Here is a 21194-nt window from a genome sequence, read left to right as displayed (position 1 = left end):
TATCTTTTACTTCCAGTGCGTTTAACTACCACACGATGCGGCGGGTTAAGGTCCCCCCTCTGACCTTTTCCAACGCGGGAGCGTGATCAGTCGCCAATGGGCAGCCGTCGGAGAGAGAATATTTGTCACAACATTTGGTTTTTCAAGCTGTCGGCCAATTTAACCGTTTGCGGACACAATGCCGCCGAGTCGCTCCGAAGCAATTATGGAGAAAAGGCTGCAGGTTTTTAAAAAAAAAAAATATATATATATATATATATATATATATATATATATATATATATTTGATGAAACCCCTTTTTCAGAAGCAGCCATTATCTGGGGCTGATGCTGTCCGCTCAGCGTTTTTTTTGTTTGTTACTTGTCCGCGAAATATTTATGTTGATTTTTAGTTTGTTCCATCTCGGCTGCAAACGAATCGCTGCTGTGGTCCTGTGAGACTGCTGTCACCATAACCCCCCCTCAGGCTCCTCTCTATTGTGTGTAGTAATAAGGCTCTTGAGAGCGGCCACTTACTTATGACTGAACCAAAGAAGACCATTGTGCTACACACACTTTGTCTTTTAAAAGGAAAAAAGACAAAAGTCTGTCGCAGCGCTTTTCTGAGTGCTGCACTGCCCGGCACCACAAGTGAGACGTTCGGGTGCGGGTAGGCAACACAGTCTAAATTGGTTTCTTTGTGCAATCAGCTTCTAATTGTGTAGTATGTGATGATCCTTCACCGAATCCAGTTGTTTAATAGCAAATGTGTCCATCCTCTAGGTGTGTCATGCTACACAAGATGTAATAAAGAGAGCAAATACCACACTGCAGGAAAAAGCTTCTTATGCCTCGGGACACAAAATTGGCACACTAAGGGGAGTTAGGCAGCCGTGGACACAAACAGCTTTGTAGCAACTTCTGTCTACTGTACAAAAGGCTTTAGCAAAGCCCCTTTTTTTTTTTTTTTTTTTTTTCAAACCAAAGCTGCTTTCTTTTACAAGTGTAACAATAAGCTGTTTTTTCCCCCCAGCTGAACCTAAAATCACTCTGGGACAATTAAAAAAGAAAGCAAAAAAATCAAAGCAGAAGTTCTCCCCGAAGAAATAATCAACCGCCAAATCACCTTGGGTCCTAATAAATATCTGCATTGTCCATTTTCCATTACGGCATCAAATTATCCTTTCATGCTTGATTATCCGTGCGGAGTCCATTACTGCGGCAATGGTTGTACATCAAAATAACAAATAACAGAGTCAGATCGCTTATTTTATTAATTACTTTAGTCTTTGGCTGGCGTTTTTTGTTCTGATACGACTGAGTTCCCTCCCACCTGCGTTTTCTTCCTCATAAGAGGCATCCGTTAATTGAAGAATCTGTCGCCGTTTTAGGTGAATTACGCCCTTCGTTGATCACGCCTCACGCCAACGATTATCGCGCGGACCGGTCTGGAATGCACAAGCGCCGACGGCGAAGTTGCAGGCATTTGTTTTTTAATCGTCGCGCAATAAATGATTAAGCTGCGTTTTCATGCGCTTTGACTCGGGGCCACGGCAAGACGGATGGCCCGCAATGCTATCTGTTCTCAGGGAGTCGAGTCCTTGGCACCACCGCGGTTCACTGCTGCTTAGATTAACAGCGACACTTTTTGCTTTCTTTTCCGTTTAAAAGAAATGAATCAAACGTACGAGTCACGTTCCTCTTCTTGTAGTCTGGAATGTGTCCATCCCCCCCCCCCCCCTCCTCCCTCCGGGTCCACGCTGAACAATGTTTAACTTTTTAATTTGCATGTTAATTTTCTGCATTCATTTATTTACAGGTGGAAACTGAATGGCACCGAAATCAGTCCCAAATCTGGATCTCACTACAGCTTGTCTGGAGGCAACCTCAGAATCAACCGTCTGAACAAAGACCAAGACGCTGGAACGTACCAGTGCCTCGCCTCCAACTCTTTCGGGACCATCGTCAGCCGAGAGGCCAGTCTAACCTTTGCATGTGAGTTTGTTTTCCCGTCTTTCCAGGTAAACTTTTTTTTGGGGCTTCTGAACTTCTACTGAGAAAGCAGACATAAAAAGGCATGTCGGTGGCACCTCAGGGTACCACCACGGTGGGTTCTAATTTATGATATGACAAACATGGAAACAGATCTCCGGGGAACCAGTTACTCCCTCTGTGTGCCGACTAGAGTTTACTCTAAGTCATCACGGAAGATCAAACACAAACCAGTCCAAGTGAAGTGAAAACTCAGAGCGATGGGTAAATTATAGAGCTGCCTCTAGTGTTGCTATCTACCATCAAAGAACCAGTGGTAGAATAAGTATCTTAAAGTTCTAAGATGAAAACTAAGACAACTCCCAGTCCAGATGCTCCATGTCGGCACGATGAGTGAATGAACTCTCTAATGAAAGTGTTCGCTTATCAACTGTATGTGGTAATAATATCCCGATGCTGTGTTTTCGGCTGGTTTTGTTGCCCCCAAGTGGCAACAAACACATTGAGTGCAACTTTAAAGAGAAGTATTGGTAACAAAATGTACTTTTTTTTAGCAATAAAATATGTATTATGCAGAATAGACCCTTTGAGCGTGTTACAGTAGTCTTTTGTCTGTTCCAAATTAGAATAATTTGAATTTCTATACTCTTGGGTTGCTTGATCTATAACTGCATGTTAGTGTGTCAAATATTAATACATAAAACAATCTGTAACTAATCTGTACTTATATAGTCAAAAATGTAACTCACTGAAATATACAGATTACGGTCGGGGTATAAAATACCAGACAATGGACAACGCTGAAGTAGAGCAGACGTATCTCAGAACCTTCCACCAATGCACATGCAACATTTGACTCGCCTTTATAAATCAGCGTACGCACTTCGCAGAGGAATGCAACACGACGTACGCCATATTGTCGACCACTACAAAGTACAAAGTGCGCAGTCAGCACTATCAGTTTTGCAGATGAATGTCTCTTTAATTACCGATTTGCGAGCGGCGCGATGACAGACCGTTTGACGGATCCCGGTGGCTCTAACTTCATATTCCTGAAGCAGGAGGAAGTCAATAAGTGCCCACTGTATATGCGAGTTATCGGACAGGCGTAAAGGACGACATTAACCGCGAGTGAGTGATCACTCGCTCACATTAGATTCCGAGTGTTTTGCCGTCCGGGGACAAGGCCACCGATACGTCTCAGGACATTCGCTTGGTCTCCTGGACCAGTGAGAAGTCAATCTGCACTCTTGATTCTGCTGGTGGATTTCCACTATGATCGGAATGACAGTTCCATCAATTGTCGGGCTCGCTGACCTTCCCATCCTTCAGTTGTTAGTCAGGGTCAGGGGATGCACGTATGACCGACTGTCATCTATCTCCTTTATTAAATCTCGGTATTGCTTAATTAATTGCACGGCGTGATTGAATGGTGGAGGTTCAAGTGAATAACTTAAAGGGCAACTGGCATTACTGTAGAGTGTCATGTCGTTCTTTGGGGCAACGTAAGTGAACTGAAGTGCGAGACTTCTTCTTCCTGCGGAGAGGCGCGCGGTGATTTTCCGCTGCTGTGAACGCAGACCATCAGTCAAATGCACTCCTTTCGGTGCAAGTGGTGTTTCAGCACCGATCCTATTTCCCTCCAGTAAAGACGGTGACCTTTCCGTGGTAATTAGTTTTACGCGTAATTTGACTGTTGATTTTGACACGAGAGACCGTGAGCCCGCTCACAGCTTCTAATAAGCCCGGCGGTGAAGAGGGAATCACATTGGAGCTTTAAAAAGAAAAAAAAGAAAGACAAAAAAAGCACATCCGCTGCACCTGAAAGGTCAAATAGTCAAGAGATTTGAAGGATTGTCAAAAAATGGTGTCTTAAGAGCGTCTTACTTCCTGTAATGATGAATATCCTGTTTAGAGCATTATAAAAAACTCATATTTGACTGAATTGTGACGCTTGTTAAAATAAATGAAAGTACTGAAGGGAATTTTGATTCGCACTTAATCCCAAAAGTATGGTGTTTTTTGACATACAAGGACAACATTTTTTGACAGTTAAAGGATGACTTTTCTCATTGTCAAAAAATCCCACAAAAAGAACAAAAAAACAACAATAAAACAAGTCTGGGTAGCCACTGTAGATAATGCTAGTGCTGGGTGACTTTTTCTTTTTTCTCAGAACAAAGAACGTGGTCCAAAATGCGCCGCCTTGAATGCCCCCTAAATGTGTATTAATGCACGTCTGAAAATAGCCCCCAACCAAAACACTTCAGACTTGAACTGGATAAAAACCGACGCCTTCAATTTAGACTGCGCAGCATCCGCAGTTGTCTGTGTGCGTCTTTCCGCACGTCTGCAGCAGCTGTTGGAGACACTACATGATGGATGCGGCACACATCCAATATATAGAGCACTACATGGATTAGATTGACCAATATGTTGCAGCTGATATGACAGCAGCTTGGGTTGTGAGCGCAACCGTAACTTTATGCTGCCACTCTCTTTTCTTTTTTTTTACCCGATGCAAAGGGTCCGTTACAGGAGGGCAAGAAAGAAAAGAAAAAAATCATGTTTTAAAAGGTTATTTTTTGTGCGACGGCATCGTGATAGAGGAAGCAATGCGTCTCGATTGCTTCACCAGCAGTCTTTCTTCAAGATGGACCCCGTGTGCGCGACGACGCTCCTAATCACGTGACGGAATCGTCAATTAAATGTTAGACGAGTGACCGGAGACCAACTCGGCCTGCAGAGTTGACCACAAACACACTTCTTTATGTAGAGCGTTTTTTAAAAAAAACATGGCTTTTTGTGTGCCGGCTGTGTAAATAGTAAACTGTACATTAGCACGTTAGCATATCAGCTGCGTAAGACCATAGCGTTTCAAAATGTGTCACTCCAGTATAGAGGCTGGCGTTTGCCCGGTAAATGGGAAAGCCTGTCACGGTTAAGGATGCCGTTAGCGTGCTCCTCGGTTTTGTGGCATTCAGCAGCGTGTCAACAGAGCACTTCTGCTGGCCCATTTTCCAGCGGCGATGCCACTCTGCACTCCAGAAAAAGGCGCTTTTGTTCACCGATTAACGCGTCCGTCTTCACGCCTTCTTCCCGGTCTTCTTCTCCTGTAGCTGCCGCAGTGGACAGGACCCAACAACACTGTCGAGGTTTTCACACACCTGGGGATTCCTTTATTTTTTGAAACATCGTAATTAATCTACATTGGATGACACATTTCTTATTTCCCAAGGCAATTTAAGGCAGGGTTGGTAATCTAGAGAAACAATTTCAGAAACAGATTATCCAACTAGAAAAAGGAAGCAAAAAAATGAATGCTGTCAAAATGTAATGACAATTTCAACACAAATATTTATGAAGAAGATTACCAACCTTGCCGTTTTATCAAATTATGCATTTATTGAGGCTACATGTGTTATTCCAGATATCTTCCTGTGAAAAGGGGGAATGCAACCAGAACAATGTATCCATTTCAAAAGGCCAAATTTACATGAATAAATTAACTTGTGCATTAATTTCAATCTGCCAGGCTTAATAATAGTGTATATTGCAGGAGAGCTTACTATGTATTTTTTAGGCAGACTCCACTTTTACACCACATGTGGTCTGGATCCCAAACTGGAATAATATTCTCACCAAGAAAAAAGAGAGAGAGAAAAATACATTTAAATGAGAATTGTGTGATTATGAAATCCTCCTGTTTCCCCCGCTGAGTGAACATGCTCTGCCTTCTGATTCAGCCGTTTAGCTCAGAGTGCGAGGGGGTTCCTGCCCCTCTTCTCTAATTAAACGGGCATCCGCGGCGTCTTAATCTTGTTCCCGGTGAGTAATCTTTTTTTTTTTTTTAAAAAGGCATTATTGGTGAGATACGTTGCCACGGCACAATGGCGGCGTCCTCCCAGTTCACACCTGCATTGTGAGGTCTTAACTCAAAACGCGCGTTCTAATAAAAAAAAGAAAGAAAGAAAGAAAAAGAAACGTTTGGATATCTAACGGCTAATCCAGTCGCTTTACATTGCTTTGAAATTCACACACGACTGAAAGCCCCCAGGCTATATTCACATTTGGTAAGCCGTGTGCTTCCCAGAATTTGTGCACATTATATATTATATATATACAGTATATATATATGAAGCCCGGCCCCCCCCCTGCAGAACGCCACTCCTCGGTTAACGCCTCCAAGGTTGTTCTTTGAAATTGGCGGCACTCCAACCGCGCTTCAGCGTTTTCCCTCTCCGTGTCACAAACTTTTGATGGATGATGCTACTCCTTCGCTTTGGGGCTGTCTACCCCCCCCCCCCCTCCCTCCACCTCCCTGAGGCAAGGATAACTGATGGGCAGTGGGCGCTCCCCGCTCAATACTCGCTGCCCTTGATTAGTATGTCTATCGATTCTATATCAGTGATTATGTAAAAGATGTACAGCCATAATTCATACTGATGAACAGGCTTTGCGTGCTCAATAATGGGAATGACCAGCGTGGGCTTCTCACATACATGACCAGAGATGTCGAGAAGGGCCATCGCTCAAGAAAAAAAGAAAAGGAGCTCGTCTAGAAACACCATCCTGTTTTGCGTGGGAGTTTATATATATATATATATATATATATATATATATATATATATATATATATATATATATATATATATAGCGTCTCAGCAGTGTCCGACACTCGTTTTGCTAAGGGGTGAGACTTCCTGTCACCAGAATGGGCTTTAAAGCCTTTGAGGGGGGAAAATGAATACCTCATTTAAATGCAAATACATCCTCTAGACTCCTCTCAGCTGTTGTGATAATGTGGAGTGAGTATATTGACTTAGTTAATGAGGTGTAAATAGCTAATGGGTGTACTCTCTGGCTTTAACTTTTCATTTTTTCGTATCTGCAGCACACTACCAAGATATCACTCTTAAGGTGAGGCAAGGGGGCCGAGGCACGATTTAGGATTTACTGAACATCTTTTTCAGGTCACGAGCATTGCTGTTGGGGACAAAAAGGCTGAGCAGCGTCGGCAATGCCCAACGGAGCTCAACGTATCCTCGCACAGCGGTTCGTGTGATATCTTTTTTTTTTTTTTTCTACAAATTTCCACCAACAAGAGCGATCGGTGCGTGTTGAGGCAACGGAAACTACTTGGTTTGGAAAAGAGGAAAATCTGTCAATAATGACGGCGGTTCCCAGCTTCTGGGAAGATAAACTGTGTGGTTGTGTTGATTGTTTAACGAAAAACTTGCTTTTCCATTCCGAGTGTTAAATCAACGTTGACTTTTGGTCACAAAATGGGGCGAAAGTCCTGTGTTTTTCTTTGGTTTTTTTTACCCATCCATCCATCAGGCGGAGACTCCTCTGGTAGCAAAAATAAGTCTGATTGTATAGAAGTCAATAAGAACATGACTCTACTTTTCTTTATATTTATTACTTAAACGAGTTGATGGTCTCAATCTCCAGTTTAAAGTCTTCAATGCAGCATGATGTTCATTTAGTGAACTATGGCCCATTTAGACTCAAATACATCATAAAGCAGGGAATGCTTTTGGGCGGGGCTACAAGGTGATTGACAGGCTGCTACCACGGAGTGGTCTGGTACCTGTGGCGACTGTGGCTCAGTGGTGAGCACAGGGTCGTCCTTCAATCAGAGGGTCGGTGGTTCGATTCCTGGCTTCGCTAGCTGAGGATGGGAGGTTAGCCCCTCACATCAAGAGTAACTAACATTCACACATCAGTGTATGAATGGGTGTGAATGATGTCTTGTAGTACATGTCAATTTACCTTTTTGAAGGTAAAAGGATGTTTTTTTTTTACTGTGTTGTTTGATTGCTGCACTAGAACGTTTTGAGTTGGTACAATTGTCACTGTTGCTCAGCTCTGGATTTACCACTTCATAAAATGTCTGTGAATAACTTGTTTTCTTCAGATTTTCTGTTTTCACGTGCGCAAATGCCCCCCCGAGTGCTGAACACAATATTTTTAATTTAATGGAATAATTGAGTTTGTGTTTCATCAGAATCGCATTATGTTATACTCACGGGTGTTTCTAATATTTTGTCCATTATTTATTCATTTCACTGACCCCCAAAGCGCACAATACAAATCAATAGCACCATAAACTACAACTCCATGAAGTCGAATAAACACCTCTGTAAAACACTTTTAATTAAATCACCAAGCTCATGTGTCTGGGACGTGATCATCAGCCTAATCTGGATCATTGTTTGTAATGCCGGGGCCCAGGTTTGCAATAATTAACGCTAATTGAGCTAGATGGGGCATCGCGCTCGCTCACTCTGAGGTTATTAATCATTGTTAGCCAGCCTCCCCTTTTTGAAAATGACACGAGGGCGTTTAGTGTAAGCTCGGGCGCAAAAAAAACCCAAACAACAACGGCAACAAAAAAGTCCTAAAAAGGGAGTTCTGTTCGCCGCCGTTCCTTTTTATGTGACAAATTGACTGCATGCGTTATTGGAGACGTCCCTCGAAGGCAAACTGTGTGCTTTCATGCTTCCTTTTGAGAGCGAACACGTGCACAGCTGTGTGCACTCTGAGAAGCATGCCTTTTGGTGGAAGCCCCCCTCCCCCACAATGTCCGAAACTACGCGTCTGAAATCATGCTTTCCGTCCGCTCTCCTGCTGTCTCTCCTCACAACAATGCTTCTTTTGCTCGTTGAGTGTGGACGGACGGATGGGGATGTGGAGGGCAGGGTTGGGGCTGTTGGATTTTACCAGTATTGCGGCATGCTTTCAGCAAGGCCACATCGGTAGATTCTGGACGGGTACAATCATTGGCTTTAGTGAAGCAGCCCCTCCCCCCCCTCCCCTCCCTCCCACACACACTTCACAAATCACAAGAGCTTTGATCTCAGCCAAAAATAATGCCAAAAAGACTCTCCCTTTCCTTTTTTCTTCTTTTTTTTGGGAATAAATTCAGTACCTTAGATGTCTCTTGCTTTTGTCCACTTTGTTCTATAGGCTCGTATTTTAGGGAAGGCTTGGGTGCTTTTATCTAACCTTCTATCGCGCCTTCAGATGAAAGTAAGTGGTGGGGCCTACTACAAAAAAAACAACAACAAAAAAGCTTCCGTTTCCATTTTGGAGTGGCCGGATTGTTTTTCGACAAGACGGAGAAAGACATCAACAATTGCCCACGAATCCAGGCCATGTTTGGATAAGACAAGACGCTCTTCCATATTTCTAGCGTCTTACTGTACAAAGAACTGATGGGCTGAAGCTAAAATAATTATTGTAACAAAAGGCGCAGAAGTGAGGAACGAGCTCCCGTCGGTGATCGCTGACGAGCGACGCCGACCAGAGACGGAAGGCGACAGTCAACAGGGAAGTCAATTAGCCGGGCTTCATTAATCACCTCTGAGTGACGGCGGAGAGCAAACCAGACGGCCAGCGTTCCTTGAAAAGAAAAAAAGTAGCAATTTGTGAAATATGACAAGCTATAAAAACAAACGGCCTAATTTAAGAGCGGAGGGCACATGGAGCGCTACACACGTCATAAACCTCCAGGAAAGAGTCTTAAATTCACACCCTCAGACATCTTTGCTCTGCCCTTTTTCCTTTCCTTCTTTTATTTGTTTTCACTTTTATGAGCTGGTTACTACCGGCTGCCGGCGACGGGCAACTCTTTTTCCTTCTTCTCCCAGCCCAGAAAACATAATTTGGAGGGACAGTGATTCGCAGAGTAAAAATGACTGCAGACAGGTAATTTGTCATCCCATCTATGGACGGCACTCAGACGCTCAATTATTCTGGTGCGGAGATGGCGTCTTGCTTTTCTTCTTTTTTTTTTTCCCCCCTTCCAGTAAAGAGCATGGACAAACAAATTCGTAAATCAAAACTGTGGATCTACATGTTATGAGCGCTTTAATCCTGCACTTCCTGTTCCCACTTTGACGCTGTGTAAATAATTCACGCCTGGATGCAAGAACGCCACGTTCAAGTTGAATTGACTTAGCGTGGTAGATGTTGTGACGGCGGTGTTTTCTTCTTCTTTGAATGACAAATTATGGATGAATAAACTGAATAAACACTGTAGCCTTGGTGCTTTATCATAGAAAACAGGGGAACCAGGAATGACTTTGAATTAGCCATCTTATTATGGCAATATGCTCTCTGTATGCAACCTCAGTGATTTCATTATTGTTTTATGTCACCTTTTGAACACACTTGCAACCCATTACCGCAGGTTGCTCATGTCTGTTTAACCACGGGGACATTTCTTAAAATAGTTCCTTTTTATTGGCATGGAGAGGTCAAACTATCCGTATATTATTTAGGAAGGAACTTTCCTGAGTTTTTCCCCCCGCGGGAAAAGATGGGTTAAGATGACGACGGAAGTGGCGTACGGGAAGTGGGAAGTGGCGTACGGGAAGTGGCGTACGGGAAGTGGCGTACGGGAAGTGGCGTACGGGAAGTGGCGTACGGGAAGTGGCGTACGGGAAGTGGCCTACGGGAAGTGGCCTACGGGAAGTGGCGTACGGGAAGTGGCCTACGGGAAGTGGCCTACGGGAAGTGGCGTACGGGAAGTGGCGTACGGGAAGTGGCCTACGGGAAGTGGCGTACGGGAAGTGGCGTAAGGGAAGTGGCCTACGGGAAGTGGCCTACGGGAAGTGGCCTACGGGAAGTGGCGTACGGGAAGTGGCGTACGGGAAGTGGCGTACGGGAAGTGGCGTACGGGAAGTGGCCTACGGGAAGTGGCCTACGGGAAGTGGCCTACGGGAAGTGGCCTACGGGAAGTGGCCTACGGGAAGTGGCGTACGGGAAGTGGCGTACGGGAAGTGGCGTACGGGAAGTGGCGTACGGGAAGTGGCCTACGGGAAGTGGCCTACGGGAAGTGGCCTACGGGAAGTGGCGCACGGGAAGTGGCGTACGGGAAGTGGCCTACGGGAAGTGGCGTACGGGAAGTGGCGTACGGGAAGTGGCCTACGGGAAGTGGCCTACGGGAAGTGGCCTACGGGAAGTGGCGTACGGGAAGTGGCGTACGGGAAGTGGCCTACGGGAAGCCCAAGTGGCTGTCTCTAGGTTTAGACCCAAACATACTCCTCCCAACGTGAACTTTGACACTCTTTACACCATCACCTGTCCTCGCTCACAATTACGAATTCCACACAACAAATTGATCGAGTGGGTCGAACACAAATCGTTACTTTTTGGGGGTTATGGCTCCACACGTGATTGGATGAGAACCACCTGATCAGGACCATAGCCGTGGTTTCAAAAATGCTTGTGAGAATTGTGTTTTTAACCTTTTTACTGTAATAATATAATGTCTGATGTTAAGCCCCGGACTTCCTGTCTGAGTGTCATTCGCAGACTCCTCTCACTCTCCTTCAGTGTGTCCTTAAAGTCCGGAGTCCTTCGCCGTCGCACTCCGGCGCTCCGTGTGCACAAACACAAACGGACCTCAAGGGGGCCGTGTGTGCCGCGCGGTGACTCCGTTTCCTTTGCAGCTGGCGGGCGACCGCAGCACAAACACCGCCGGTCACACTCGGCTCCTGGGGGCTAACGCTCTACTGCCTCGATTTCTGGCTCATAAATAAATAAAAGTCATCCGTAGTTAGTGTCGTCTGTGCGAGAACGCCAGCTGTACCTGAATGAGTTGAGGTTCAAACACTCCCGAGGAGAGGACAGCCGTGTGCGGTTACACTTAATAATAATATATAATAAATGGTACAGTAATAGTTAAGTATAATTAAGCAAACAATGAAATCATAATTAATCGTGTTGGCAAATGATTAGTGATGCTATCATTTCTGTTATGTTGTCATTTAGTTGTGTAAAATTAAATAATACGTTTATAAGTCATATATTGTGCCGTTGCTGATAAGGAATGATAACAAATCAGTAAACTATTTAGTAACAGTTTATTGTTCCATACATTATATTACATTTGACGTACTATATTACGGATTTGTTAATGATTATATTTCTGAACCGTAAGAAAGCACCACAGTTGCACCCTTCAAATAACAATTATAGACAGTCAATAAACCATTTATTAGAAAGCGTTACAAATAATATTGTTTATAGATCGTTGACAAACCATTTATTAACTATTAACAAATATTGAATATATCATGTAAAATATTAGTGCAACAATAAAATGTTAAAATGCCATAATTTATAAAATTACAAATAATTTGTCAAAATTAATTATATGTTAACAGTTTTTTTAATAGTAAAATAACTATCGACGGAAGTTTATTGAACTATAAATGTACTATTTAATAAAAATGGTCATTCTAAAATGTTCCCACAGACTGGGATGTATTTTGGGCATTAAGGTGGTCCATCTGCGTGATCAATAAATGGAAAGGGGGAAACAAATCCTCCTGCATGTTTTAAAAGTGACATATATAAATATACTTGTGTTGGGCTTTTCTAGTCTTCCGACTAATTAACACTACATGACATCATTCACCCATTCACACCCATTCACACACTGATGGCAGGTGCTGCCACCACTAGAACTATCGCATCATCCATTCACCGCGGAAGTAATTTGCCTCAGGACACATTGACATGGACGAGAGCCGGGGATCGAACGGCCGATCCTCCGATTGAAGGACGGCCCTGCTCTACCACTGAGCCACCGTCGCCCAGTAGAAGATACGAGGGAGTTGTTTTCCTAATAGAGCTTAAGAGCCTTCAAATAGCTATTAGTTAAACTGTGTTCGTGGGTTAAGAGGAGATTTATGTTTAAAGAAATAATTAAAGGCTGTTCCTAATTGACTTGTCCTGCAGCCAATATGACATATATTAGCTGACCTTATAGTCCTCTTCATAAATCAGTGAGCCCAATAATTTAACATTTAGATCACTCGGAGCCGAACTAATCAGTAATCTCGCTTCAAAGTGGATCGGCTGCACTTTTGCGGGGAGCAGGTCCGCAGAAGAAAGCGCCCGTGACTTGAGAATGTGCTGCGTGTTCCAGAGCAAGGTTAATTAAGGGTTAATTAATCCAATTTTGAGAATATGTATGGATCAATCTGAGACCCTCCTGTGTATGTCTATTCTTTTGTTCAAAGTGCATTTACGAATCGTCATGAACGTACAAACGAAATAGAATTTTTAAAAAAAACGATTCGCTAAATGAATGAGAATTTCATTAATAATGAATGAGGATGAATTAAAAAATGCACTTTAGACGTTGTTAAGTGGGAATGGAAATAGACAACCGAGAGGACCTGATTGCTTTGCTAATTTAATAATGCTGCCGTGTAACTATCGTCATAATTGATTCATGTTTTTTCTGCTATTTCTTTCAAATATCTGCACAGACTTGTATTAAATTGCTTAGCATTTGTTCCCGGGTTAAAGTGCTTCCAATAAGAACCCACTTGCCCTCCCTCCCCCACCTCATCGTTCCAGACATGAAGCCGCCGTGTGACGTGTGAATTACATTTACCCCGGCTCCACCAGGATGTAAACCATTAGTGTGCCGAGTCGTCGGAGCCGCGCTGCGACCCGGTATTGTTTCCATCACTTGTCGAAATTAAAATTAGTTGGGTTTCGACAGTACTTCTGGCGTCGAAACCACACCAGGAAGAGCTTTGAAATGTTCAGTGGGTGTGGGCGTGATGAATGAAAGGTAACCTGATTACCACCAGAGCTATTAAAACCCCTCATGTGTGACCTGCCACAGCAAGCCTCTCTGCTTAGCAGCGGGGCAGCAGATTGCCGTTTGGCTCATGTTAGTTGGTCTGCGTCACTATTGATTTCAACACTTTTTTTCTTTTTCTTTCATAGCTGGTTTAAGTCATGCAAGGCTTCCATTCATTATTTGGCATATACAATTACCCGTGCTGGGTACGGTAATAGTCCTGGTTCTTTTAATGTTCTCACTCTCTCAACTGTCGCTCTTCCAGAATGCATCTGTTTGGCAGGTGTATTATGTCCTCTGTTACGTGCGGCATGCCTGCCGCACTTCATGTCGTCTTCAAAACCACGAAAATAAAATGTAAAGCGCACGAATGGTCTATATTTATCAACGGGAACCAGGTGCTCCGGAGGCAGCGAGCCCCCACCACTTCCCGTACATTCGCATAACAGCCGTTGGATGGAAACGTACATTAAGTTGCACATTCTTTGCGAGTTTTTTGGGGTCAGAATTATAACGTTTTACACGCGCCTTCGTAGCCGAAAGGTTCGTATTATTATCAATGTTAGTTTATTTCACGTTTTGATATTGCCAATAAATTCCCGTATTACAAACTAAAACCAACTAAGCCTTACGTACCGTTAAGAGTAAACAATCATTTCTGGTTATTTTTGCCAAAATCAAAGCGTACAATTTCCAATGTGGAAGAGTGCCTAGAGTTTTGGAAGACCTTCGTATTTATTTGTACATCTGTGCTGTTCATCTGCATTCATATCCACACTCGAAAAGACACTCATGAAAGCCTGCTCGCTCCATGCATCCGGTCTTTTGTTGGGTCTTCTGGCTGAGAGAGTGCTTTTTTCGTTGGACCCATCCACCTCCACCTCGCCCTCGCCCTCCTTCTGCCCAGTGTGCCACGACTTCGTTGTTGATTACTTGGATACAGAAAAAAGTTTCGTGGGATGTCCACAAATTACGGCGCGTTTGTTTTTCGTAGGTCTTGAGACCAGCCTGATATAGCGTAGACAGTTTTACAACATGATTTCCTTTAAGCATCCCATTTGGTTCATAATATCAAAATAAATGGATGTAAATACGACATGTTATTATGTTGTTTATTTGGGTAATCTCGCACATTTTGCTTGACTTGCAGTTTTATTTTACTTCTTTCCACCATCTTTTCACCATTGATTCATACCTGGCTATGCTTCTTTTCGACTCCTCAAACTTGTGAAGCAATCATCTTCTTCCCATAAAAGTCCCCATCGGGACACCTTTAATTCACTCTCTTTCTGATACCTGTGGCGCCATCACAGAGTGAGCGAGTGAGTCTTGGATATCCACAATATACACAGACGCTCACAGGGGATGATTTGGCCCGAGGCAAAGCCAAAGGCTGTTTACCACCCGAAAATGTTCCCCCTTGAAAATGTTCCTCACACCAGCGTGGATACGCATAGAGGCTACTGGCACCGCTGTATTTGCATGTCATTTGTTTATTGTGGCGCAGAGGTTCAGCGGTGTGCCCCTACTGTCTCACACGCAGTGTGGGTTTGAACCGTGGCCCCTCAGAGTTTACAAGAACCGTATTTGTCAGGGTTAAGCCTCAGTTCCTTCCCACCGTCTAAAGAAATGTAGGCCAGCGACTTTCTGGTACTGTGTGAGTGTGCGGTGTGTTTATCTGTGCGAGCTCTATAATAAACTGGCACCCCGTTGTGAGTGTTTCCCCGCCCGCTGCACACTGCTGTAGGCTCCATAGGCTGTGACCTTGAATGGGAGAAAGAAGCAAGAAGAGATAGGGCAGAAAATAAAACACAATTTGTTCATGGAAGCGCTCTCAAGTGTTCAAGCCTCTGACTTGTGATTATATTTGACTAATTGCTGTGTGTTTTTTTGTTTTTTTTCGTCGTTGTTGTTGTCGTTGTTTCTTCAGACTTGGAAAACTTCAAGACTCACAGAAGAAGCTCCGTATCCGTCCGCGAAGGTCAAGGAGTGGTTCTGCTGTGCGGGCCCCCGTCCCATTCCGGAGGTAAGATTCCGCGCCTTCTCATTTTGGAACGACCGTCCAACCCATTCGCCGAGCACACGCACCGGGAAGTAGCTGCTTGACAGAGGGCGAAGAAGTGAATGACGTCGTTATGTTTGCTACGTGTTCCAATGGGCATTTGGAATACGACGTTCTGACTTGTCGTTTTTCTGCATTGTCCCCGTAACGGGCGAAGGCTCGTCTTTGTCTCCAGAAAGCTTGAAACAAGGCCAATACCAGCTAAAATTAAGGTGCGATTAAAACTTGACCCGTGGAAGCTTATTCCTGAAGACTCCATCTTTCTATCGTACATGAGTTACATGGTCAAGCTGGCTTTTTTGGTTTCCAGTTTGCAACCGCTACTTCTCCTACTCTGTTTACTGGACGGATTCCAGCCATAGCACCAACTTCTGACTACGTCTTTTTTTTCCCACTCCAAATCAGTTGATGGAAACGCACCTAGATCGAATTTCAGAAGTTTGCTTGAAATTTGACAATTGAATGAAACTCCCAGCGACCCGTTACATTGGGCCGAGGATGTTATCGGTCCGGCTGTTTCAATGGCACCTTTTGATTTGGTGATCAATACCTTGCGTCTGCCACTGCGATGGACTGAGGGGATTCTTATTTTGGTTGTGTGGTGTGATCGACTTTGCTCACAGGAGTACGCTGCCAATTCTGATTTGATTTGGGCCATACGTTTCTCCCTCATTTTAATGTCAGCTCAATTAAAGTATTATGCAGTATTATGTATCCATCCTTGTTTGTTATCAACCCAAAGGCATGCAATGCCCTTGATGAATTTTATAAGGCATGATAAGAAACTAATAATATGCTAATTTGCTTTCTTGCCTGAAGTTAGATGAGGAGATTAGTGCGCTCGTATCTGTGCGAAATACTAAGAGAGAGCCAGGATTAACTTGGTTTAGCATAGCTAACTGGGCAGCTATAGATTGGATGTAACATGTGGCCCGTAAGAAGCTACATTTACAAATGGTGGTGGTTTTATATTTCTAGGGCTTTTATTCTGAAAGGTAAAGACCAGAAGTTGTAAAGCGGTAAACGCTGCCGTTGATAAAAAAAACAACACAGGAAATAAAGATACATTCCTATCGTTAGAAAAGATTTGCTGTAGATTACTTTTCACAATGCATCGTGGGATACTCTGAGTCCATGATGCAGGCTATACGCTGTACATTCGAACAGCGCAACACAAAATCCACTCTACGGCGAGTAGGTGAGTCATTTCGGACACGGCCCTCGTTTTTCCTGTAACATCTTCCATATGTTCCGTCTATAATTGCAGCAGATGTGTCCTTCCGTTTGCCTCGCTCTTCTCTTATTGGATCTTCCAAGTGCAACAGCTGCTGGAATTACATTCCCTCAATTGACAGCCACCAAACAGATTTGTGCACAGGTCCGCTGTGCTGATGGTAATTGTTTGGGGCTCGTATCCTTTCGGTGCTTTAACCTGGCGAAAGCTTGGCAGGCTCCACGGCAATCTGGAATACCCTTATTATTTCCAAGTGGTCGGGCTGAAACGCCGGTATTCAAGTGTCATCTCTGGTGTGAACAGTTGCTTCGCTGAATCTTTTCACATCTGACAATTTGTGCTGACAATCCAATTAATTTTTTTTTAGTTTTTTTTTTTACCAATGGGGAAATAATTCCAACATGACAGGCATTTTCAGGCACATGAAAAAGCCCCCTCAAGACACTCGTCTCCTCACTTCTATACAAGCGCCATTACAAGCTGTCAATTAGCAGTCCATTTCAGTGAGTTACATCTCCCAGCTGTAGTAGAAGCTACTATCAGCATGTCATTTGGTTGTTGTCATGGTTCTTTTTGCTTTTGATCAGGTGCAGTAAACAGTGTTTCGATGTGGGACCCCCCCCCCCCCCCCTCCCTTTTAAGCCCTGACATGAAATGATCAAATTGTTGCCGTGACACCTGTTTAAGCATGTCTTGCCTCTATGTTTCAGACAAAGCCACATGATACAAATCTGCACGGAGAGCAACAACCATATTCAATAGCAACACATTCAGTGTCGGTTACATGTATCGACTTGCTCACCAGGGGGAATGAAACAGTAAACAACAGACACCGAGCAGGCTTTGCCACACCAGGCTGTTGGCACTAAACAACCCAAATACACGTCTAGCCAAGCCGCCGGTCGGGATTGTATTCAATCTGCAAGTGTTTTGCAAGTACGTGTTGTCTTTGTTGACCTGCCTTGTTGCTTTTGTTGCATCCAAAATGGCACTTGCCTCTGCTTTTTAGTAGGGAATGCTTACTGCCGGTAACCTGGCAATGCAGATTTGTCCCCCCCCCCCCCCCCGTGCCCCCCACCCCGTCACCGTGAAATCAAAGGGATTGCCTTGAAAGCTTAGTCAGCAATTTAATTTCATGTTTTGAATTAGTTTAAATTGACTTGGCCTGGAAAGGAAATGAATTGCATTGAATAAGCATCTGTCTTCCTAAACCCAATTATACTTGGGGATGGCTCCCTGTGTTTGCTGCTTGTAGATGGCATGCCACGACCTGGAACTAGATGTCACAAATATATTATTATCATCAGTCAATCGGCCTGATGTTTTTTTTTCATGTACACTTACTGCCTGTTTGAAATTTGACAAATGTTCTCATATTATTCGTTGTGGCTAATTTCAGAATCTTCAGTAGCATGATACAAATGCCCTTTAAAATACACTTGATTGGTTTTAATCAGAAGAGGACCATGTTCCTTCATCCCCGTTAACACACGCTGGAGTTTATTTTGACTCAATCCCGCCCTGCTGATGTAAATACTCCCGAATGTATGAAATGTGTATCAATCCACTGCTGAATATAGTCCCTAATAAATGCCCCATTTCCTCCTGTTTGAGTAAAGTTTGCCAAAAGCTCCCCCGTGTTTTAGCTAATTAATGTGCCTCTTTGACAAATGACACAATCCATGTTTGACCTCCTTGTAAAGAGTTATGTCTTCTGTTGGAAAGGGAGGGCTTGGAGGCTGAGAGCAACCGAGAGGGTTGGGAAAAAAGACACACATCCTTCTCTTTTGAAAATGTGTCCTACTGTTTAGCCAGTGGTTTCACTTCATTACTGTGAAATATGTCAACGATCAGGCTCTTTTTCAATCGTGCAATCCCATCACATTGAATCTCACCTCATTCACTTCATTGTTTTGCATTGCAACTTTTGTCAGTTGCATTATTTTTTTCTTGTGGTCTCTTTAAATCAATCTGCATTTCATTGGTGGACCAATTACATTTTGGTTATTGATGCAGCTTTTATACACAAATTCAGGAAGCAGCCCAGTCATCTATCTCAGTTGTTTTATTATTTTATTGTAAATGCATTGGCAGCCCTGTCGCCAGAGGAAATGTTGGCATCGAACTTCTGTGAAAACCACGGGATACGTTGAATCTCGACGTTTCTGAACATAAAATAAGTTTCATTTCAGCGCTGTGTCACGCTTGTAGAACGTGACACAAGGTTAACGTTGTAAGATTGGTTAGGGCAAGAAAACTATTTGGTTAAGATTAGAAATAACATGATGGTTTGTGTTCAAATAATAACGTAGTAAAGTAACAGAGGAACCTTAACTCGCGCAAAAAAACAACAATCGCCGTTAGCGGACCTTCTGACTTAACGTTCCATAAGAAGCATGACAACGTATCAAGCGTAAAGTTAATGTTTACATTTGGTTTCACTGGGGACACAAACGGTGGTCCCCTGGGTGAAAGTCCTATGTTTGTTTGACCCGTCTACCACTTCTCCCACCGGCAGACTTCCTTGCTTGTTATACATGTTTTTATACCACGTACCTGTCATACCACGTAACTGTCATACCATGTAACTGTCATACCACGTAACTGTCATACCACGCAACTGTCATACCACGCAACTTTCATACCACGCAACTTTCATACCACGCAACTTTCTTACCACGCAACTTTCATACCACGCAACTTTCATACCACGTAACTTTCATACCACGCAACTTTCATACCACGCAACTTTCATACCACGCAACTTTCATACCACGCAACTTTCATACCACGCAACTGTCATACCACGTAACTGTCATACCACGCAACATTTATACCACGCAACATTCATACCACGCAACTGTCATACCACGCAACTGTCATACCACGTAACTGTCATACCACGTAACTGTCATACCACGTAACTGTCATACCACGTAACTGTCATACCACGCAACTGTCATACCACGCAACTGTCATACCACGCAACTGTCATACCACGCAACTTTCATACCACGCAACTATCATACCACGCAACTATCATACCACGCAACTGTCATACCACGTACCTGTCATACCACGTAACTGTCATACCACGCAACTGTCATACCACGCAACTATCATACCATGTAACTGTCATACCACGTAACTGTCATACCACGCAACTGTCATACCACGCAACTGTCATACCACGCAACTGTCATACCACGTACCTGTCATACCACGTAACTGTCATACCACGTAACTGTCATACCACGTAACTGTCATACCACGTAACTGTCATACCACGCAACTGTCATACCACGTACCTGTCATACCACGTAACTGTCAGACCACGCAACTGTCATACCACGCAACTGTCATACCACGTACCTGTCATACCACGTAACTGTCATACCACGCAACATTCATACCACGCAACATTCATACCACGCAACTGTCATACCACGTAACTGTCATACCACGTAACTGTCATACCACGTAACTGTCATACCACGTAACTGTCATACCACGCAACTGTCATACCACGCAACTGTCATACCACGCAACTGTCATACCACGCAACTTTCATACCACGCAACTATCATACCACGCAACTATCATACCACGCAACTGTCATACCACGTACCTGTCATACCACGTAACTGTCATACCACGCAACTGTCATACCACGCAACTATCATACCATGTAACTGTCATACCACGTAACTGTCATACCACGCAACTGTCATACCACGCAACTGTCATACCACGCAACTGTCATACCACGTACCTGTCATACCACGTAACTGTCATACCACGTAACTGTCATACCACGTAACTGTCATACCACGTAACTGTCATACCACGCAACTGTCATACCACGCAACTGTCATACCACGTAACTGTCATACCACGCAACTGTCATACCACGCAACTGTCATACCACGCAACTGTCATACCACGCAACTGTCATACCACGCAACTGTCATACCACGTACCTGTCATACCACGCAACTGTCATACCACGCAACTGTCATACCACGTACCTGTCATACCACGTAACTGTCATACCACGTAACTGTCATACCACGCAACTTTCATACCACGCAACTTTCATACCACGCAACTGTCATACCACGTAACTGTCATACCACGCAACATTCATACCACGCAACATTCATACCACGCAACATTCATACCACGCAACATTCATACCACGTAACTGTCATACCACGTAACTGTCATACCACGTAACTGTCATACCACGCAACATTCATAACATGTAACTGTCATACCACGTAACTGTCATACCACGTAACTGTCATACCACG

The 21194-nt window shown here is 43.8% G+C and overlaps 1 protein-coding gene across 1 annotated transcript in view; it reads left to right on the top strand.

Annotated features, from left to right (window-relative positions):
* The window catches only part of cntn4 (contactin 4), a 118902-nt gene that overhangs the window by 28614 nt on the left and 69094 nt on the right, over positions 1–21194 (top strand). The window contains 2 exon segments of the mRNA XM_034532863.1: positions 1799–1974; positions 15516–15611. Of these exon segments, the coding sequence (XP_034388754.1) occupies positions 1799–1974; positions 15516–15611 (272 nt within the window).

The sequence above is a fragment of the Cyclopterus lumpus genome, chromosome 5 (genome assembly GCF_009769545.1).
Source record: "Cyclopterus lumpus isolate fCycLum1 chromosome 5, fCycLum1.pri, whole genome shotgun sequence".
Classification (NCBI taxonomy): Eukaryota; Metazoa; Chordata; class Actinopteri; order Perciformes; family Cyclopteridae; genus Cyclopterus; species Cyclopterus lumpus.
Note: the sequence above shows the minus strand (reverse complement) of the source record. Positions and strands in the feature narration are given on the sequence as shown.